This window comes from Excalfactoria chinensis, chromosome 25 (assembly GCF_039878825.1).
Source record: "Excalfactoria chinensis isolate bCotChi1 chromosome 25, bCotChi1.hap2, whole genome shotgun sequence".
Lineage (NCBI taxonomy): Eukaryota > Metazoa > Chordata > Aves > Galliformes > Phasianidae > Excalfactoria > Excalfactoria chinensis.
Window position 1 is genome coordinate 479,416 of NC_092849.1, and position 19,364 is coordinate 498,779.

The 19,364-nt window shown below is 46.8% G+C and overlaps 1 protein-coding gene across 1 annotated transcript in view; it reads left to right on the forward strand.

The window, feature by feature from the left end:
* The window catches only part of ZMAT4 (zinc finger matrin-type 4), a 43,419-nt gene extending 33,871 nt beyond the window's left edge, over positions 1 to 9,548 (forward strand). The window contains exon 7 of the mRNA XM_072357033.1: positions 552 to 9,548. Coding sequence (XP_072213134.1) covers positions 552 to 567 — 16 coding nt within the window. The 3' untranslated portion in view covers positions 568 to 9,548. The remainder of the gene's footprint in view (positions 1 to 551) is intronic.
* The last annotated feature ends 9,816 nt before the right edge of the window (positions 9,549 to 19,364 follow it).

The window sequence follows — 19,364 nt, forward strand, 5'->3', positions numbered from 1 at the left end:
ATAGTTCTAAAAGGTAGATGGAACTGAAAGGCATTCTAATTTGTCATTATTTCAGTGGTTCCAGAGATCAGCTGAATAATTACACTGCCTATGAAGAGCAGCAAGTAATACTTTCTCTCATTAAAGGATTAAATTGTCTCCCTTCCCTTTAAAGTAAGGGGAAATGAAGGTATCTCTGGTATCTGCTGTTGTGATCATAATTTGAAAGCCCTGGAATGACGTGACTTGGTTTTGTGGTGCCGGGTGTGCAGATTCATTATTATAATGCAAAGCATAAACAGCCCAATTTCAGTCTGATATCACCCAACGAGGAACTCCTCATTGGCCAAAGCTGTCTCCTGGTGTGAGTTTGCAGGTGGTGTTGATCTCATCCATTAAAACTGAGGATCCAAGCAAAGAGCCCTTTTTCCTTTCACAAAACCCATCCAATATGTTTTTACAGACAGAGCCATCCTCATTGCTCCCATTAAAAACTCAGCCAAGGGAAACCCAGCAGGGCCCTGCATCCGAACCAGGGCTGAGTGTGACCCTGCTCCATTTCTGTGTTGCAGCCTGAAGAATCAGTAGCAGCTCATGGGATGGAGCGAGGAAAAGCACTGAGACCTCACCTGCAGGGAGGAAGGCTGCTGTCCTGGACACTGACCCCATGCAGTGGATGACTGACACGTAATTAACCCTCGCTTTGGACAGATAGATGGATATTATTATTTTATTTTATTTTTTAATTTTGTGGTGAGTTACAATATTTCAATGGATTTTTTTACCCTATCAAGATAATATTTATTCAGCACAGAGTTTAGAGAATGATAACTACTACCCTGTAAATACGACGCTTAATCGTCACTCATCGCCACAGACAGAGGAAAGAAACTATTTGACTTTTTCCTATTTATTCTTAGATTTCTTCAGAGTATAAAACTATTCTATTACATTATCCACACTAGTGATGTAATCAGTCTTCAACCAGAAATAAACATACTTCCTTCACTTTCTCCAGCATGGTTTTGTGCCGACACGTTGACAGCCAAAAGTGAATGGCAGGGATTGAATAACAGATGAATGTTTTCCTTTCCTCTTTGTCTTCAGAGAAACAAATGGTTCACTGAGCGGAGAAAGCAAAAATGAAAGCGTAAGATCCTTTTCCTGCCATTAGGACTGCTGATGGGTGGATGGGAACTGTCTGCTCTGCTGACTTTGGATGCACACTGATGCCCAACACTCCTTGCTCTGCAGCAGAGCAGTGAGTGCCAGGCAGGGAGGCTGCCACGGAGGCTGCTTGCAGGACATGGATATGGGAGCCCTATGGGAACACTTCCCAGTGCTGGCTGCTCCAGAAAGCCCCCTGGTTCAGCCTGGCTGCACAGCCAGAGCCCCATGGCGGGGAGTGGATCCTTGCTAACAGGGAGGAAAAAGCCTCAAAGGATTGGAAGGAAAACCGCAACGGCCTCGGATGTCCAGGAGGAGTGTTGTGTGGAATCCCAGCTGGGTCCTCATCTGCAGCTCACCTGCAAGGTGTGGATTCCTCACTGGTGTTGGGGGTGAGTTGAGATGTGAGTATCAACCCGCTGGAAACGAGGGGGTTTACAGTGATGTTAGGCTTTCTGCTGCAGTCAGCAGAGAGAGACCAGATTTCTTGCCTAGCCTGCTGCAATGCGAAGAACTGAGATAACCAAGATCAAATTTCAAGTATGTCCTACAAGCAATGCAGAGCAACCCTTGCTGTGCCCCGTGTTCTACCAGCTCGTTTAGCGCACTTTGCATGCAGCGAACCTGTCTTGAGAATGTTGATAGAGATTAAGCACCACCTCTTCCAGAGCAATCTGGTTGGTTTATATATCTGTAGCAGCACAATCCTTCTGAGACTGCCCATTTCCCTGCTTCTGCATCTCCGGAATAACAGACTCTGACATCTCCTCTTTGAGCACGCTCAACCAGAGGCTGTCTGCTGTCTTTGGAAGGGAGTGGTGATGCCTACAGCTCCATCAGTTCATATACCAGACATGCAGCATCTCAAAGCGAGCGGTGTCCCGTTGCTGTTGGCTCTACGTTGGGAAACTGAATTTAACCCACAGGGCCTGCAGGTTTGTGAATTCTCTGCCAAGTGAACAAACTGTCCATAGGTGGTTAATCTGCGTCCTCCATCCGCTTCTCTGCACACTGATAAATCAAAGGAAAGGAAGAATGTGCTGCAGTGCATTTCGGCGTTGAGCAGTGCTTTCAGATGAGGGGCAGTTGGGCACATCACCTGGAAACCTGCAGCTGTGGTGCAAATGTCATTTGATGTGTTTGTAGCATCACTGCTGTCACTGAATGTCTGTAGTGTGGTTGTTGGTAAGTCAGCAAGAGTAGCAGAGGCTGCTATGGGCAGTGCCCACTTGTGGAGGAACAGAAAACTGTCATTGCTGCTGGCAGCTCTGCCCTTTGTGCCTCTCCTACCCTGGGATGTTTGCTGCAGGGCTGTGCTGCTGCACCCAATGGGCACTGCAAAGCTTCTCAGCTCTTCTCCCTGCTGGCAACGTTGTGCCACTGGTTTTAATTGCTATCTTACCTGGGACTCTGAAATCCCGCACTACCTCGCTACCTGTTAGATGAAAACAAACCCTTTTTTGTTGGTGAAAGTGATTATTTTACCTTGAGAAGGCAATTAAAAGCCTGAGCTCACCAGATGTATTTCTAAAGGACTCTTTGCAAATCTTTGGGAGAGAAGAGAAATAATTCTCCTAAATCAGGAGGCAGATCAATAACACACGTTGCTCTGCAGAGGGCCATGTTTATTTTGCCTGCCAGCAATGAAACTCAATAGACCCCCACCAGTCAAAGAAGAAATGAGACCTCTGTGGTTTTGCATTGTGAGTTTCCTGTGTCTGTGTTCTTCATTTTGCTCGTTTGTTTTTGTCATATGAAATCTATTGGCAAATAATGGGCAATGATCAGCACTTTATTTTCATTTGGCATTTAATCAAAGGGAACGTGCTACATCTGTACAATAGCTGGGCTAATTGCTCAACCAAACAGGACAAACCATTGTTCATCCTCACGGCTGATGGAATAAATATGAATATCATCGTGTTCGATCATAGAGATTACAAAGAAAATAGGGCAAAGACCCCCACTCTCCTTTTTTAGCTGCAGCAGGTGGGGGGCACAGAAACAACATTGAGATGGTGGAGGAAAATGACTGCATTGCTGAAGAGGACAGGAGTGCATCATTGCTGCGTGACCTTTGGTGCTGTCACCTCTTCCTTGACTGCTGCTGCACTTCTGCCTTCAGCTGTGCAGAGGATAAAGGTTGGAAATGCTGCAGAATGGAATTGTTTACTTTCTGGGGTCATTAGAAGTTCTAAAGAAGCTCTATGTGATTAATCTGTGCTCTTGCATCAATGCCTTTCATGTGTGCAGGAGAATGGGCTGTTTGCAGATGAGTAAGCATCTCCTTGGGTTCCATAGCTGTGGGGCTCTTTCATTTATTGTGGTCTGGGTGATAATGTAATGCTGTGTTTCTGAAAGTAAACTGCCTCTTTACAGCAGGAATGTGTACAGAAGTAGGGCACGCCATTCAGGTGGATGGGGAATTATCAGAGCTCCTTCCCCCACAGCCCTCCGCTTCCTTCCACTTTGTGCTCAGGTTGCTGCAGAGGTGATGCTGCCAGGAGAAAGGAGAATTTCCTAACTTGTGTGCTCAGGTTATCACAATGAGCTAATTGCAGCAAATTAATTACAGCACATACACAATTTCCTTTCCCAGGCAGGTGTGCAGAGAGCTCTGCTCCTGCTGCAGTGTGCTGGGGCTGAGCAGCCAGGATGGCCCTTCCCAGCTGTGCTGCCTGCCTGCATGGAAGCGACAGCCGTGGGCTTTGGTCCCTAAATCCTTCTAATCTCTTGCTTTTCTGAAGTTCATTAGGCCTTCAAAGCAAGACATAAAAAGACAAATCTGCTGGTGGGAAGTCAGCGATCCCTGCAGAACTGCCTCCAGACCGCACGCTTTGCTCTGATGTTGAGATGGGTACAGCATCCCAAGCTTAAAGGCTGTGCAGATACATCTGGGATCTTTGGCAATGGAAGCAGTGAAAACCTTTGCATCCCTTGAGGTTGGTTTAAATTAAAGGGTGAAGACTTCTGCTTATAATTTCTTCATTAAAACTCCACAGGCTGCATTTTTCATGCAGCACAGCCATACATTACAGGACGTGACTTCGCTCTGCTCAAACATTTTCGCAGCTCATAATTCAACATAAAGGGAGTCTGTAAAGGTAATAACCATCGGTTTGGCTGTGTCACACACACACTGTCCTGCAGAGCAGCGTTAACAGAGCACTGCTGGTGGCTGGAGGTGTGATTCTAACACCAGAGCTGTGATCCTGTAGATGTGTTCTGCTCAAGTTCTGAAGCACACACCAATACTGTTCCTCAGGCTGTGATGAGGAGCTGCCTGGTGATGTCTCAGAAGGTCACTGGCTGCCTTCCTGTGCTGTTCTATGCTCAGACTCATTACAGTACAATAATACATGTTTTCTTAACTGGCTTTCCATGTTAAGGCAATAAAGCACTATGGCAACAGTCTGTACAGTGACTCTGCCCTGAGGCACACCACTTCATAGGAAGAAATTAATCATGGGAGAAGAATGCTTCCAGTGTGAGAACGGTGTTTTCTTTGTTAAGTTCCTCTTGCATCAGCCTCATTAGCAAGCCATGACCTTTAGATCCACCTTCCTTACTCTTGGAGTTCAGTGCGTGAAATCCCTCCTCCAGGCTGTGCCAGGTGCTCACCTCGGTTCTCTGGGTCTTTCTGAGTCCTCTCCCACCATGAGAGCAGATTGGAACCTCCACGTTTGCTGCAGTGAGAGGCAGAACCCGATTTGGTTGTTAAATATTCATAACCTAAAGGAAGAAAGAGCAAATAGGCATTAAAATCCCAGTGTGTTCCACACCTACATTACTTCACTGAGCTTATTGCGAGACTTCAGGACACATTTTTTAGCCTATTTCCAGTACAGGAATGGAGATGATGGAGGTATTCCCATTCTCCCAGTGATGTTTCTCTTTGCCACGTGTGTTCTTCCAGGCAGCTGCAGGGCTCTTCAAACAGAGCCATGTCCTGCAGAGCGGAGGGCTCCATTTGCAGGTCCCTGCCTGGAGGTGTTGCTGTGTTGATGCACTGCTGATGGCATCAGCTCACCAGCCCTGATCAGGGTGTGCCATACCAGGGCTGGAAGGTATCAGCAGTGGTCCCTCCATGGTCTGCAGCTCACTAATTGAGCCTCGTGGTGTGCTCGTACATCTCTGACAATAGCCTATGTCTAATATGTTTTTAATCAGCGTGTGCATTTCAATTTGCATATTAATAGCAAGGAGATGTTATTGTACAGTGCTGTTGATGAGGCGGCTGTCATGCTCGGCCTTCAAGCTGAGCAGAGAAAGAAACCACATCTATTGTATAAGAGGTGCAATTGCACATGTTTTACCATCTACCATTCTCTATTTATCCCCGCCTTTCATTTTCCTTAATAGCTCAGATGGGTGACTGCTTTTTTTCCCCCCCTGTGAACAAACATAGTTTAAAAGGATTTTTTTGGCTGTTATGACAGCTCCAAGCCAGCCTAAATATCACATTTCTAATGGACTTCTTTGACTTGCAAAGTGGCAAAAGCTTCATTTCTTTCTGCTTTCCCTACCCCCTTTCTCAGCTCTTCCCCTGCTGTGTCAGATAACACTGACACTGCCAGGGCTCTGGAGTTCGGGAGGTGAGTTTTCTGCACGTTTGTTTTGCTCTTCACCTTCCTTCCCACTTGGCTCGGCAGGAAAATGGCCCGAGGGCAAAAAGCCAAGAGTTAAAGGAGAGAAACTCAAAAGAGAAATGAAGGAAGCTGGAATCAGAGGGGAAAAAGTGCATCCCCAGCAGCCTGACTGTTCTAATGGCTGTTGGAGCTCCCTGGCAGGTGGAGGAAAAGTAAATGTTTTGGCCAGCATGGGCTGGGTGCCGAGGAGCCTGCTGTGTGCAGCTGGGACTGAGCAGCAGCATTCAGCCTAGCCTGCTTTTAGTATCACTCCATTTCCAACATGCTCTCCTAATCCGGGATCAAAGCACGCAGTCAGCAGAAGGCATTTGGAGGGAGAACAGAGCTCTGTTTTCCATCCGTTCCCCTCTGCCAACAAAGCTGTTCTTGCTGAGGAGCTCCCAGCACAGGGTATGGGATCCCACTGGCTTCTGGGAGCAGATCTCTGCTGTCCTGCAAGGAGAAGAACTCAGGGAGAGCCCCGTGGGCATCCCCTGTGCTGTGCAGAATGGCAGCGTCAGGCACACAACTGCAGAGCAGAACAGGCTCTGCTCGAAGTGCTTTGGAGATACTGAGTGATAATATTTCGATAGAGGAACCTCCCCACCAGATGGGAGGCAGTGCAGAATTAGGGGGTTTTCAATCATGAGGAAAGCAATGCAGCTGCTGCTCTGAAATGAGTCTGAATCCTGCAGGCATTCACTGCTGTGCGGGACAAAGTGCTGCGAGGTGGGAGAAATCCCCGTCAGCATTCACTGCAGAGAAGGTGGATGGAGTAATGAGAGCAAGCAGAGGCGTGGGATGGATGTTTCATTCCAGAGCTCCAATCCATTTGTATAATCATAGTTGTTATCGCAGGAAATGTAAATAACTGATTGAGTTCAAATGTAGTGTTTGACAACGCTTATTCTTTGTGAGTACACACTGAATTCTTGGGGAATTACTTGATTTGATCAGACAGACCCGCAATGTGTTCAACAGCCCTTTAGGCATTTAGGTAGGACCATACTCTGTGATTTTTCTTGCTCTCCAAAGCATAAAGCCTCTTACAAGTTCATGTTTTAATCAATTGCTTGAATCAAAGTATGTGGCAGTTTGGCAGCTTGCCCTTTGCTGCACTGCTATAGCTGCAATAATAGCAATAATGGTATCATGAAAATACAAAAAGGCTGCTTTGCACCTTGTCAGCCCACAGCAATGAATAACCAGGATGACCTTAATTTGCTTTCTATCGGATGTGTTGGCCCTCAACCCTTCAGTAGCATCCAAGGTGGACATTGGAGCCACAGTCCATCTCCCCATGCTAAGCAGCCTCCCTAATTAGCATGTGTGCATCCCAGCAGCTGCTGCTCTGATCAGGGTCATGCGAGGGCTTCGCCCTGTGCAGATTTTGCTCTGTTCAGGATGGATGCTGCACCCTGCAGCCAGGACAGAGCAGGACAGACCCCACTGTGGTGGTCCCAGGGCTCTTTGCAGGGGGCTGTGGTGGCCAAATTGAAGTGAGAACAGCACTGTGGGGACAGAGGGGGGTTTCAAAGGCCTGGAGACGGCTGCATTCAGAAATAGATCAGAGCAGCACTTCCATCCAAAAGGGAAAAAATAGTAAAAAGTGGCTTCAAAATAGCCAAAATAGTCTGTGATATCCCACTTGTGCACACTTTTAATGAGGCTGGTGCTGGTCTTAACAGGAGAATGGCCTCAATTCCAGTATAGCCTCGTGCTATACTAATGCTTCTCTTAATGAGGGCATTATTATCTTTGTTTGGAAATGTAGAATGCAGCAGATGCACGGTGTTAAATAATGAACAAGAGACTCAGCGGGAGCCAGGAGCATGGATGGTGCCCTACTGGGGACGAGGGGGCCCTCGGATGGACACTGCGAGGATGTGCTCTGTGTTCATCCCTACAGAGCAAAGCTTGTGCTGCTGGGTGCTTGGAATCCTCTGCTGAGAGAGGGTTCCTGCTTTGGTCGGTGCCACGGAGCTCTCTTCCCTCAGTCTGCCTTCGGGGCCGATCGCTCACATCTATGCCTTCAATCACTTCTGTAGCTGCACCTTTGGCAAGGTCTGGCCCAAGCCCTGCTGAGTCTCTGTACCACCACTGCCACAGCTGCCTCCCCCCACCCTGCTGTGAGTCACTTCCAAAGACACTTTTAGTTCATTAATGCAGAGATGCATTAAAATGAATCTCAGTAAAATGGCAATGCTGATAAAAGCAGCCCCCATCCTCCACCCACTCTGTGCCCCAGTTGCTCAGGTTCGTTTCTGTCTTTGAATCAGACAGAAGGAAGCTCCAGTTTTCTGCAAAATCATGTCTGGGTCCCAAAGGGAGCCTGGAGCAGACACACAGTCGTTGTGCTCCTGCAGGGACACTGTGGGGTGCAACTGGAAGCAATGGATTGCTTTGAGGGCAGAGGCTTTGTGGGGGTATGCTGGTATGTGGTATGCAGTCTTACACAGCCCCAGTGAGTGCAATTGTGCTGGAGATGCCCTGACTTTGGGATGCATTGTATGGAACGAGACCAACTGAATGACAAAAGGTTTTTAGCACTGATGAGTTGGAGATGGTGACCATGGGATGTTATTCCAAAAGGAAAAGTCAAATGGAAACGGAGGATAAGTAAGCAAGGACTAAAGCAAAGCAACTTGTAGGGGCCACCAAAAGCACCACTGGGATAAATCCTTATAGAACAGAACTGATGAGCCAGATGATGATATGCTCTTTCCTAGTGAATTTACTCAGGGGCAACGAGGCACAGCTGATAAGCAGGGCAGTATAAATCAGCAAGGTGTCCAGTACAGCCCAGCTGCACTGATGTGACCAGAAAGCTCCATCAAGCTATTATATCATTTGCACAAGACAAGCTGTCAAACCTTTCTTTACCACTAGAAACCAACCTCGTGGTAAAACTCATCTTTATTTTGAATGTTGTCTTCAGCATCAGTGGCCACCTAACAATAAGTGCCTACAAGCCCTGAAAGCAGGAAGGCAAAATTGGCAGGAGAACAGCTGAGAAGTGCTGAGCATTACTATGGGGCCTCAGGCATAGGGAGTGTGGGCTGTGGGGCTGTCAGGGTGTGGGGTTCTGCCTGCAGACTTTGCTATAATGGGAACAAGGACTGTGTGAGCTCCTGCTGACATTCACCTTCATCATCAGCTCTGTGTAAATCAGCGTTAGTTGTGGTGGTGGTGATCTAAGAGTATAGGCAAGTTAAGGTTTATAGTAAAAACAACATTTATAGCAAAATGCACAGCGTTTAATTAGAGCATCCAGTACAGTTAGGACATGGACCAGCTTTAGGGCAAAGAGGCCCCAGAGGACTTCTGAAACAGGAACAAAAAGCTCCAAGCAAGATTCAGACTGGGAAAAATAAATTCAGCTTCAGTTTAACATAATTATGGCAGCAAATTAGAGTCAGGAGGAGAATCTACCAGTAAGCACCTGTGAAATCAGCTGTTGTAAACCTTGTGTATCATTTCAAATCTGGGATATTTGAATCCTGTTACAGCCATCCCCTGATTCCCCAGTACTTAAAATGCACGTACTGTTTTGCAAGGGACAAACAAAGTGGAACTGTCACTTGGCAGATGTGGGTTGCACACACTGTGATCTGCCTGTGGGGTTGTGCACAGCGTGTTGTTTGTATGGGGCAGTGCCCAACCTGGTTACTTCTGTTCCGAGAACAGCATCTCTGTGTATGTCCCATTTCTGAAGCAAGCACAATCAGAGATGTATTTCATAAAGGAATGTTAAAAATAAATCATTTGAAATCCAGACTGGATGATTGGATTTTCTCTTTTGGGGGAAGATGGATTTCCTTAAGGGATGAAGTGCTGTGGGACTGCAGGGCAGCAATGCTCAGGACTTGTGGGATGACCTTTGTGCCTCATGTCCTGCAGAACTGCTGTCCTACAGCCTCAGTCTTACCCTTGCTTCTTTCCTTGCAATTCTTCCATTGCTACGTTTGTAGCTCCTGCAGAGCCACTGGTTGGCCTTGCCCTGATGAAGCATCGTTGTACCTGTGAGTGCAGGTCCCTGCTGCACTGGGCTCATTAACAGCAACACCGTGCAGCTGCTGCTTGGGGTGTTAGCATGGCTCTCTGCAGGGGAGGCCTGGTAAGTAGCTGATTTTCTTATTGTTCTTATATCTGTGAGCACCTCATGCTCCAGCAGTTTTGCTTATAGCTGGGAATTTCTTAGCAATGTTTGCTCAGGTTTCTTGGTGGTACTGAGTGATGTGGTTTAGTCAATGTGGTAGTGATGGGTTGATGGTTGGAGCAACCCTGGATTCGCACAGCTTGGGTCATCCTGTGCTGCTGTAGCTTGCAGGGCTGTGCTTTCAGTGGGGTCTGGGAGCTCTGCACTGTTTAGAAGGAGGCAGCTCTGAGTGCTCAGGTGGTGCAGCAGGGATGTGCTGAGCTTTGTACCAATGCTGTGGAGTGATGGAATTGCCAAGGAGTAAACCCTGAATCAGAAGCAAAGATCTCCTGATCTGCTCTGCTGGCTGTGACCCTCCTTAGTGCTGTATGTGAGCGGCTCCAGAAGCTTTTGCTTTAGAAATGGGAGGTTTATTTTGCATGTTCAGTGTTGCTATAATAGTTGCAATAGAGCTTACAATCCCAATCAGCTCAAATCTCTGCCAGAAGTATTTTAAGCAGCAGTTCTGTAACATCAGTTTCTGCTCCCATTACCCAGGAGGAAGGCCTGGGGCTCGCTGGAGACTGCTGCAGTGCCTGTGGCTGTGAGGAGAAACGCTCATTAACTGCCTTATCTCCCCTGAGCTGCACAACAGATTGTCTTCCAGGCAGTTAGTGGCACCAGCAGTTCTGCTGGGCTGATGCTGGAGCTACTATGAGCAGACACTATAGAAATTCCTGTGTGGAGCATTCATTAATTTGTTGTTCTCCACCATCAGTAAATGACTGCAGAACCTCAGGTGGTCACTGGGGCACGGTTAGGAGGGTGCAGCTTGACAGCACTATGAGTTAATTAAAGATTAATTATGTAATTGGTCAGGAAGCCCTATCACAAGGGAAAGCAGAAGACCTGGCTGCTTCTCACTCCTGTTCTGCTCTGGGTGCTCCTGCAGCAGCCCAAGCTGTGCTGGTGACACCATTAGCTGAGAAGTGCTGCATCCCAGTGCAGTGTGTCTGGAGGTGCATGTGTCTTTAGTATGGAAAAAGCATCTTAAGTGGCAAACCTAAGAATTTTAATGTATCCTCCTCGCAGCTGTTTTTTCTGTGTTTGTTTCTCCTTCAGGCCTCTCCTCTGCAATTAGAAGTGCTTTGCTGAGGTGTCTTTAATACTTGCTAAATTACCTGGCTTGTTTTGCTTTGGAGATTGAGCTGTTTGCTAACACGTACTGCTTGCTGCTCTGCAGTAACAGGGGCTTTTGCTTTTGGCACCTTATTTAAAACGCCTTCACCCACCCCTCTACAAGATTCCCCTCTTGTAGATAAGGTCTCCAGTGCTGTGTGGAATTAGAATATGGATCTGATTAGAGGAACGAGTTGAGAGTTTCGTTCTCATTTCAGTTATGCTGGGCCATAGGAAATCCCTAGTAGTGCTTTCTGGTTTCTAGTCATTGGAATTTGCAGATCTGTCCCAGTCCTGTCCACACAGCACAGTGAGGTTCTGCAGCTTTGCTTTGTGCCCACACCATCCGTTATAACTAATGTTTCCCATCCCCATGAACTACCAACCATGTTCATCTTGCAGTGCAGAAAGCTGCTCCCTTTTGTTCTGCTCTTGCCCAGCCTGGTGTCTCCTTTACAGATAAGTGGTCTGAAACAAATGCTGGCTGGGTGCTGGCAGTGCATCTGCCCTGCTGGTAGGAGGCCGGGGTGAAGGAAATGTGTGTGATTTAATGAATGTTCCATGTCATGAATGGAAACACAGTCAGTTTGTCTTAAGAAGCAGCGTGGGCAAACCTCCATCAGACAGCAGAGGAGCAAAGAGCCCTGAGTCAATGCCTTTCCCTGCTGACATCTACTCTCCTGGCTGCAAAGGTGCACCAAACACAGGCCTACTTTGGCTGCTGCTTTGTTTCTTCTTTGCTCCTGAAGTCAGTGGCCAAAGCACCGCTGGGTCTCAGCATTTCAGGAACAGTGATACAGACCCACAAGCTCTGCAGTTGTCTTCTCTACCTCCAGTTATGGTATGGCCTCGTTTGGAAAACCCCTTTTGGCCCCTGGGTACAAAAGCAAAAGGATTCTCCTTCCCTCTTCATTATATCGTTGGCAGTAATTATTCTTCCCCTCCAAATGTAGCATTTTTCTCCTTAGGAGAATTTGTTCTCATTCTCCCTTCCATCCTTTAAGTGCTGTTTTCTGTTTTATTTTTAATTGAAAGGCTGGAGGGCAAATGCAATTAAGCTGCAACGCATGGACTGTAACTTGTATATGGAAAAAAATCACCTTGCCATCTGCAATTTGCTTGTTTTCTGATCTGAGGTCTGTTATCATTCCAAATGTTGGTTCTCGTGAGCAGAACAAATTGCAGAGGACTGGGAGGAAATAGATTGGATATATTTGTGTCCCTTATTTGGGGGAAGCCAAGGTGTGCCATGCAGGGCTCCAGCCCTGACTGCAGTTCATGGAGCTATGTGGGCTGGCTGTCCTTTAGAATAAACCCCTCCAGGGCTGCCTGCCCTTTTCCATGCAGACCTCACTCCTTGATAGCAGAGGGCAGCAGGGAGGATGGAGAGACCCGCTGCTATTGCTAACAGATAGGATCAGTGATATGAAGCATATCATCCTTCTTCATTTCCTCATCACGTTGAAATCAATACGCTGCCTCGCCCAGAGGGCTCTTCTGCAGGCTGAGCTCATCCGTTATAACTGCACTCCACCTCCTGGATTTACACCAAATGTTCCATTTCTCCCATGTAACAAATGGGCCGCGTGTCAGTGCTGCTGATCTCATCTCAGGCTCTGTAACCTCTGAGCAACCACACCAGAATGGTTCTGTGAGGGTGTCTGCATGCATCAGTGATTTATCCAAGGCATCGTGTACTCTCCCGTTATGACTCAGTCTGGCAGTTTGTCACTGCAGAAGGTGAGAAAAGCATGGCTGCCTTCAACTGAAATCATGTGTGCCTGTGAGAAGAGTGTGAAAGGGTAGGGCACATTTAAATAGTGAGGAATAAAAGCTCAGTGAGTGCTGGAAGAAGTACTTTGGAGTTACTGCATCCAACTCTTGCCTATCAGGATGCGCAAAATCCAATGGGAAGGTTTCCTGCAGCGTGAGTAGGGGCTGGTGGGTCTGTCCATTGGTTGAGTACTAGGGAGGCTATAGAGGTTGTTTGGAGCTTAATGTTGCTCCTTGCATTAACACTGTCATCTTCTAATTCCTCTAGGTTATGAAAAGGTTTAATGAGAGCGATTTTCAAGAGCTTTTATAGCCTTAATATCTCGAGGCCTTTCAAACCACCGTTTAAGTGCTGCTGAGGATGGGTGGGCAGCCCTCACCTGACCTTCTTTCCCTGGGGGGGTGCTTAGGAGGTCTCCATGTACGTGTGAGAGATCTGTGCTCCAGCAGCACTGCTCTGTCTGCAGAAAGGCAGTGCAGGTAAAAGGCAGCGCTGCAGGAAATAATGAACTGTGTCATTTATCAGCCCACCAAATACATGTTTAAGGCACAATTTGGCTAGCTAAGCAGCAAAGAACATAGTAAAAGCAAAGACAGCCTGAAACAAATGCCATACAGTCACCCAGAATAGCAATCTTAATTTGAGGTGTTATTGATTCCCAGTGTATGGCTTTATCTTCCTAAAATATATTTTGCAAGGTTTTCTCATGCTTATCAGATGTCCCTTTTTACTTAAAATCTGACACACTTAAAGAATGCTTAAATAGATTAATAATACCGTGTTTCTAAAATGCCACCTGTCTGCAGGCTGAGAGAAAGATATTAAGTTGTTAATGAATTCCCTTGTCCATTCTGCAGGTGCCAGGCCCTCCTGCTCCTGCAGCCATTGCATTTCTTAATTAATGACTTACTAAGATCTAAAGATTGCTCTCAACTGTTGTCACTGTCTGTTAAGTGGATTGCCTCTCCATCTTCTGGTGTCCCCGTAGGGCTAACAGAAGTAAACTCCAAAGAACAGTGTTTGAAAGGGATACCCCCATATACCAAACTTGTTCCAAGAATACAGTTAGGGAGAAAAAGCTTTAGAAGTTTGTGTAGGAAGACCAGAGCAGCTTCCTGGGATGGTTTATGTTCTTATGAAGTGCTCTGTCAGAAGAGACTTCTATAGTTGGAAGCAAATCTCATTCCTTGTGCTGCATAAGACCTGAAATAAAACCGTAAAGGTTTGTACATATTGCCCTGTGTAGTACCAGGAAGATCAGAATGGCCAGGAATGGTCTGTATGGGGCAGATGGATCTCAACCTCAGAGCTGAGAATGGCTCGCTGCTAATTGTGGTTGGGTATCCATCCCTCCTGCTCTGTTATTTGTATGCAATTGATGGGTTTAATGCTGCAAAATTACTCAAAGTACGGCAGCACCTGTGCTTTGTCTGCAGTGAAATACTGCTTGAGGTGCCTGGGTGGCATCTACTCATTCAAGTTTGCATTCAGAAAATGCCTGACATGCGTGAGGGGAAACAAAGCATCAATAATGTTCTCCTTTTTCCTCGCAGAAATGAGTTGTGTGAATACTCATTGTTAACAGAGCACAGGAAAATGATGGCTGTGTGATCCATAGCAAAGGAATTACACAGCAGATCTGCTCGCTTGCAAGTGCTGGCATTCCTTGGGATGGACCATCCATCCTATCCCCACCCCCCCTGAGAATATGCTAATTTGCCACTTAGTATCTATGAATGCTAATGACCCTAATCAGCCAGGCTGCTGCATCTGTCGTAGCAGCCAAGTTTGGCAAAGGCAAAGATAAAGTGCTGCTCTGCATGCTGCATCTCAGGAGAACTGTTGTAGTAAATTCAGCTATATGTTCCTGTCCAGGTTAAATGCAAATAACCTCCTCAGTGCTACGCATCTTGCTTATAAACTTCTCTTTTGGCTGAGCTGTATTTTATTGTCCTGAAATCTGCAGTTTGCTGCTTGCTTTCCCAACCCCTTTGCTGCCACATTCACACTAATAATATCTCCCAGCCCTGGAGCCCTTCCCATGTTGTGATTAACAAATAAGTGATATGTATTAAAAATAAAAAGAGAAAAGTAGGACAAAGCCATCAGCAAGGAGATTCTCTTCGAAAAAGGTGGCAATTAAGTCCACGTGGGGAAAGGAGAAGCAATAAAATCCAGACTGTAAGGACGGGACGATGCCTTATCGCAGGGCTGCAGAGCAGAGTGGAAAATGAACTGAAATAAATACATGGAAGATAGAGAGCTGCAGAACATGGGCAGGATGGGAGCTGTGCTCAGCCTGGAGACACAGGCAGGGTGAGGAGTGTTGGCTTGGTGGCCAAATTCCCAGCCATGCAGCTCCCACCTGCGGTACCTTATGTGATGCCGTTGGATCTGCACAGTCAATCTAATAGCAGTATTCAGACTAATTGCTGTGGAGGAAAAATACTCCTTAGCACAGAGAGCAATGCTGTGACAATGAAAGCACTCAGGAGCTTACGTTTAGGACAGAGAAGGAATCAATCTCAACTTTGTGCTTATGCACTGAGCAGTGATGGGTGCAGAGCTGTGTGTGTGGAGCTGCAGTGGCTTTTGCCTCTCCTTGGTGCCTGTTTGGGAAAGTCACTCTTTATGGATAACCTAAAAGAACAGTCATTCTGCTACTGTGAGCGATGCTGTAATAAAACGGGGAAAGGCACTGCAGCCAATAAAAGTAAATTAATAACCAGAGACAACAGAAGCCCACTTTGCAGGCCAGCAAAAAGCAATGCTTTACTGAGGGAAGGAGAGCGCATCAGTTTACGAGCAAACAGGTCAGGCCTGAGAGGAATGAGCTGTGCTGTCTTTTCTTTTAAACCTCTGTGGTTTATGACTGTGGTGGCACAGCTGTAAGTAAAGTCCTGCTGAGGAGCAGCAATTTGGAACCCATCTGTGCTTTGGGTTTGTACATGGGGATCCACTGCTTCTATGAGCAGAAGCACAGAGAAGCCTCTGGGCACAGAGTGGGATGGGAAGGAGTGGGTACCTTCAGATAGGATGAACCCTCTCCTGTGTCCCCTGCTTGTTGTCAGCTGCCACCTGCCCTTTGGTTGTGCTGGTCTTGTGGCACAAATTGGAAGGCTTAATTATTTCAATGGAGGTTAATTACATTAGTCACTACAGCAAATCTCCAGTTCATGCTACGCTTTCCACTTCATTTAATTCATTACCCCTGTGAAATTCAGTGGATTCCCACACGGAATTGATTGTTAAGCTCACATATGTCCCTTCCAACAGCAAACCTCCACACCCACCCTCTCTCTTCTCCTTCCTTTCTCCTCATTGCTCCCCTGCACGTATGGGTATTGATGGCTGTGCTGCCCAGGTCTGCACCCATGGGTGCCCATTCTCTTCCTGCAGCCCCTGCACAAGCAGTCGTCACGTGCTAAATGAGCTGTGAGTCTTCAAGAGCAGCTTCTTGCAGCTTAAAGTATTGCTATAATAGTAATAAATGGGAGTGCTGAGAGCTGGGGGTGTTATTTAATTAGTTTTACTGCACCTTCCATGCTGGGCAGATATATCTCAATAGCAGAAGGATTAAAACAGAGGCATGCTTTAGAGGTGAAATGAATTTTGTGCGTAGGACTGAAGCGCAAACTCAATGAGAGTGTGTGTGAAAACACAATTGCAATGCAATGGACACATGGTGCTCCTGATAAAAGTGAGTCTCAAAAGGCCAAAAGTGAGCCCTGGGATTTCTCCTTGTCCACAACCTCTGCTCTGACGCAGATAACGCCACTTAATCCTCCAGCAGCAGCTGAGGAGCACTGCCATGGGGAAGGGCATTCAACAAACTGCATCAGAATGGCATGCACGGACTGCAGCGATGATTGCAGCATTATTGTCTAGTTGGCACACGCTGTCCTTTGTTTGAGTGCATTGATCATTTTCCGTGCTGAGCACAGTTTAACATCTGACCACTCTAAAAGCGCTCACAGCAAACCTAGTTTGGATAAATGCAAAAGGAAATGGTGAAAAGAGCACTGGAAGAGGCATTTCCCTCTATGAGAGGTGCCAAAGCCAGCGGAGCAGCAGCTCTCTGTTGTTACAGCCTTCCTCTTTTCTTCCTCTTGTTGGCTTTTAGTGTTATTTAATTTCTTCATCACTGCACCCAATTAAGGTTCATCACTCCTCTGTTTTCACTCGCCTGGCGGTGCTGCTGGCTGTCCTGCAAAGCACAGCTGTGCATGGGTTTCCTTGCAGGAATGGTTGTGTGGCACTCACCATTACAGCCCTGGAATTCAGCCCAGTTCATTAGTGCTACACTCCATCCTTCAACATCGATCTCGGTTATTTGTTTGTCTTTTCAGCTGTTAGCACGGGTGATTGTTTGCATAATCATGCAAAGCGATCTCTGTTCCTTCATGAAGCCATAAAACTAAAACATAATTGCTACCATGGAAGGAGGGCATTGCCACTGCAGGAAGGCATCAGCCCAGGTTCCAGCGCAGCAGATGGAACCCCTAGATAGATCTGCAGGAGCTGAGGTGGGGACCCCCATCCTGCTGTGCTTTAGAAGCTGTCATATCCTCTGAGCCCCACATTTGATGCCATGATGTGGCTGGAGATGACTGTAAATTAGTCTCGTCTTTGCTCATTGTTGACAGGATGGGTTTGCATGCAGTCACATGGCCCAAATGCCCAAATCCTCTCTGCTGAAATGTGCAGGGGGGAGGTGAGACATTTCCCACCTGTTCAGCTATTTTGCAGCATGGTGGGATGTTTCCTATTTTGAACTGCAGCTGAAGGGATGAACTTGTAGAGTCAAACGTAAGGCAAACCACCGGGGGAAGGCGTTTCTAAGATGCAGATCTCTGACTTTGTTTTATTTTCTTCGACATGATGATACTTCTTGGAGAGCACAATAGAAAACTGCAGCCGTGGACGGGCAGTGCTCTCAGCTCTCCCTCTGATCATTAGCACTGTGTGATCATTAACCTTCGCAGGGTAAACTGCCTGCTTGCAGAAAGGTATTTCGCTGTTGGTCATTAGCAGATCTTGCTCTGGATGTGGAGGTGGGTTTATGGAGGTTTACAAACATGAATGTGGTCCTGAAAAGGGAGGATGAGAAGAATGTCTGCTGCTGGTGAGGAGCAGGGAGCTCAGTCCAGGGGATGGCTGGGTACCCATCAGCAGCACCCCATCATTGCTGGGAGGGTGAAGGGCATGAAGGGCACATGGAGCACTTCAGCTGCCATGGAATGAGATACACGTTTATTTGGGAGTCCTCTGGTACACAAAGAGCTTTAATAACTGCACTCATCCAAAGGCAACATCAGTAGAAATGGCACAGCCTGCTGAATGCCAGTGAGCGGGGAATGCTGTTATTAACATTTAGCAGGAGCTCCAGGTCACCTTGATAACATCAAGCTAACACACATTTTAATAGCTATTTAATTAGATTTACCAGAGGGAAGATGCCATGCAAGAAGGTTGCATTCCAGACTCCTGTGCTCGAGATGGGGACTGGATTAAATAAAAATGCAGATGGAAGTTTGCGAGTGACATAGAAGGTGAATTCATTTTCCCTGTTGGATGCAGCTCCTGTTCTGGTTTGGATGGCTGTGTTGTTTTACCTCTGCTCTGGGCAGCTGCTCACACAGCTGTGGCACAGCACTGCTTTCAGACTGCAGCAAACCCAAAGCTATTCCTCAGTGGGCGATTTGCTTTCAGGTGCCTGAGTTGCTCAGCACCTTGCTGCAAGGCTCCCCATGAATCACCTGCAGGGTGCTGTGAGCAGGGCTGGAACAGGAGGGAGGGAATCCTTCTGCTTTCCAGCAGCAATTTGCTCACATGATGGTGAACTGGTTCCTGCATCAGAGAATGAATCGCTCATGTCCATCTTCCATCAGCTCTGATACCTTCATAGAGACTCCAAGGAGCGCTTTGTAAAACTGCCAGTTGTTCTTCATAGAAAATAAAACAGGGGAACATACTGCTGTAAAAGATACGACACTTCTCTCCGTGGCTTTATTAAAAAGACTCCCAGAGTAAAGACGGATACAATTTGATCAAGTCAGCAGTTCCAGCTGTGTAATTGATATCCATTATTCTCTATTGACTGCTGTGCAGGACTTCATTTTCTGTAGCATCAACAAATTCCCCTTCTACCCACCACGGAGCTGCCAGGGGGTTTGGGAGCAGGCAGAGCTGATCAGCAAACAGAGCAGAAATCCCAGGAGAGCAAAAGGGCATTTTGCTCAATATTTTCCTTATAAACGCCTGCCATTATCGGAGTGTGCACTATTTCCATAGGGCTCTCCTACAAACGTGCTGTGCCTTTGCTGGGGAACAGAGAGGGGGGTGACAGTTTATATTCACTGATAATACAATTTCTTCTCTCCTGCCCCTTCCTCCTGCAAATCATTTGCTTTCCCAGGTGCTTTGGTACAAACTCACATCACTTGCTTTCTTTCTTTTTTCACTTCCTCCCTCACTTGAAGTAGGAGAAAGATTACCT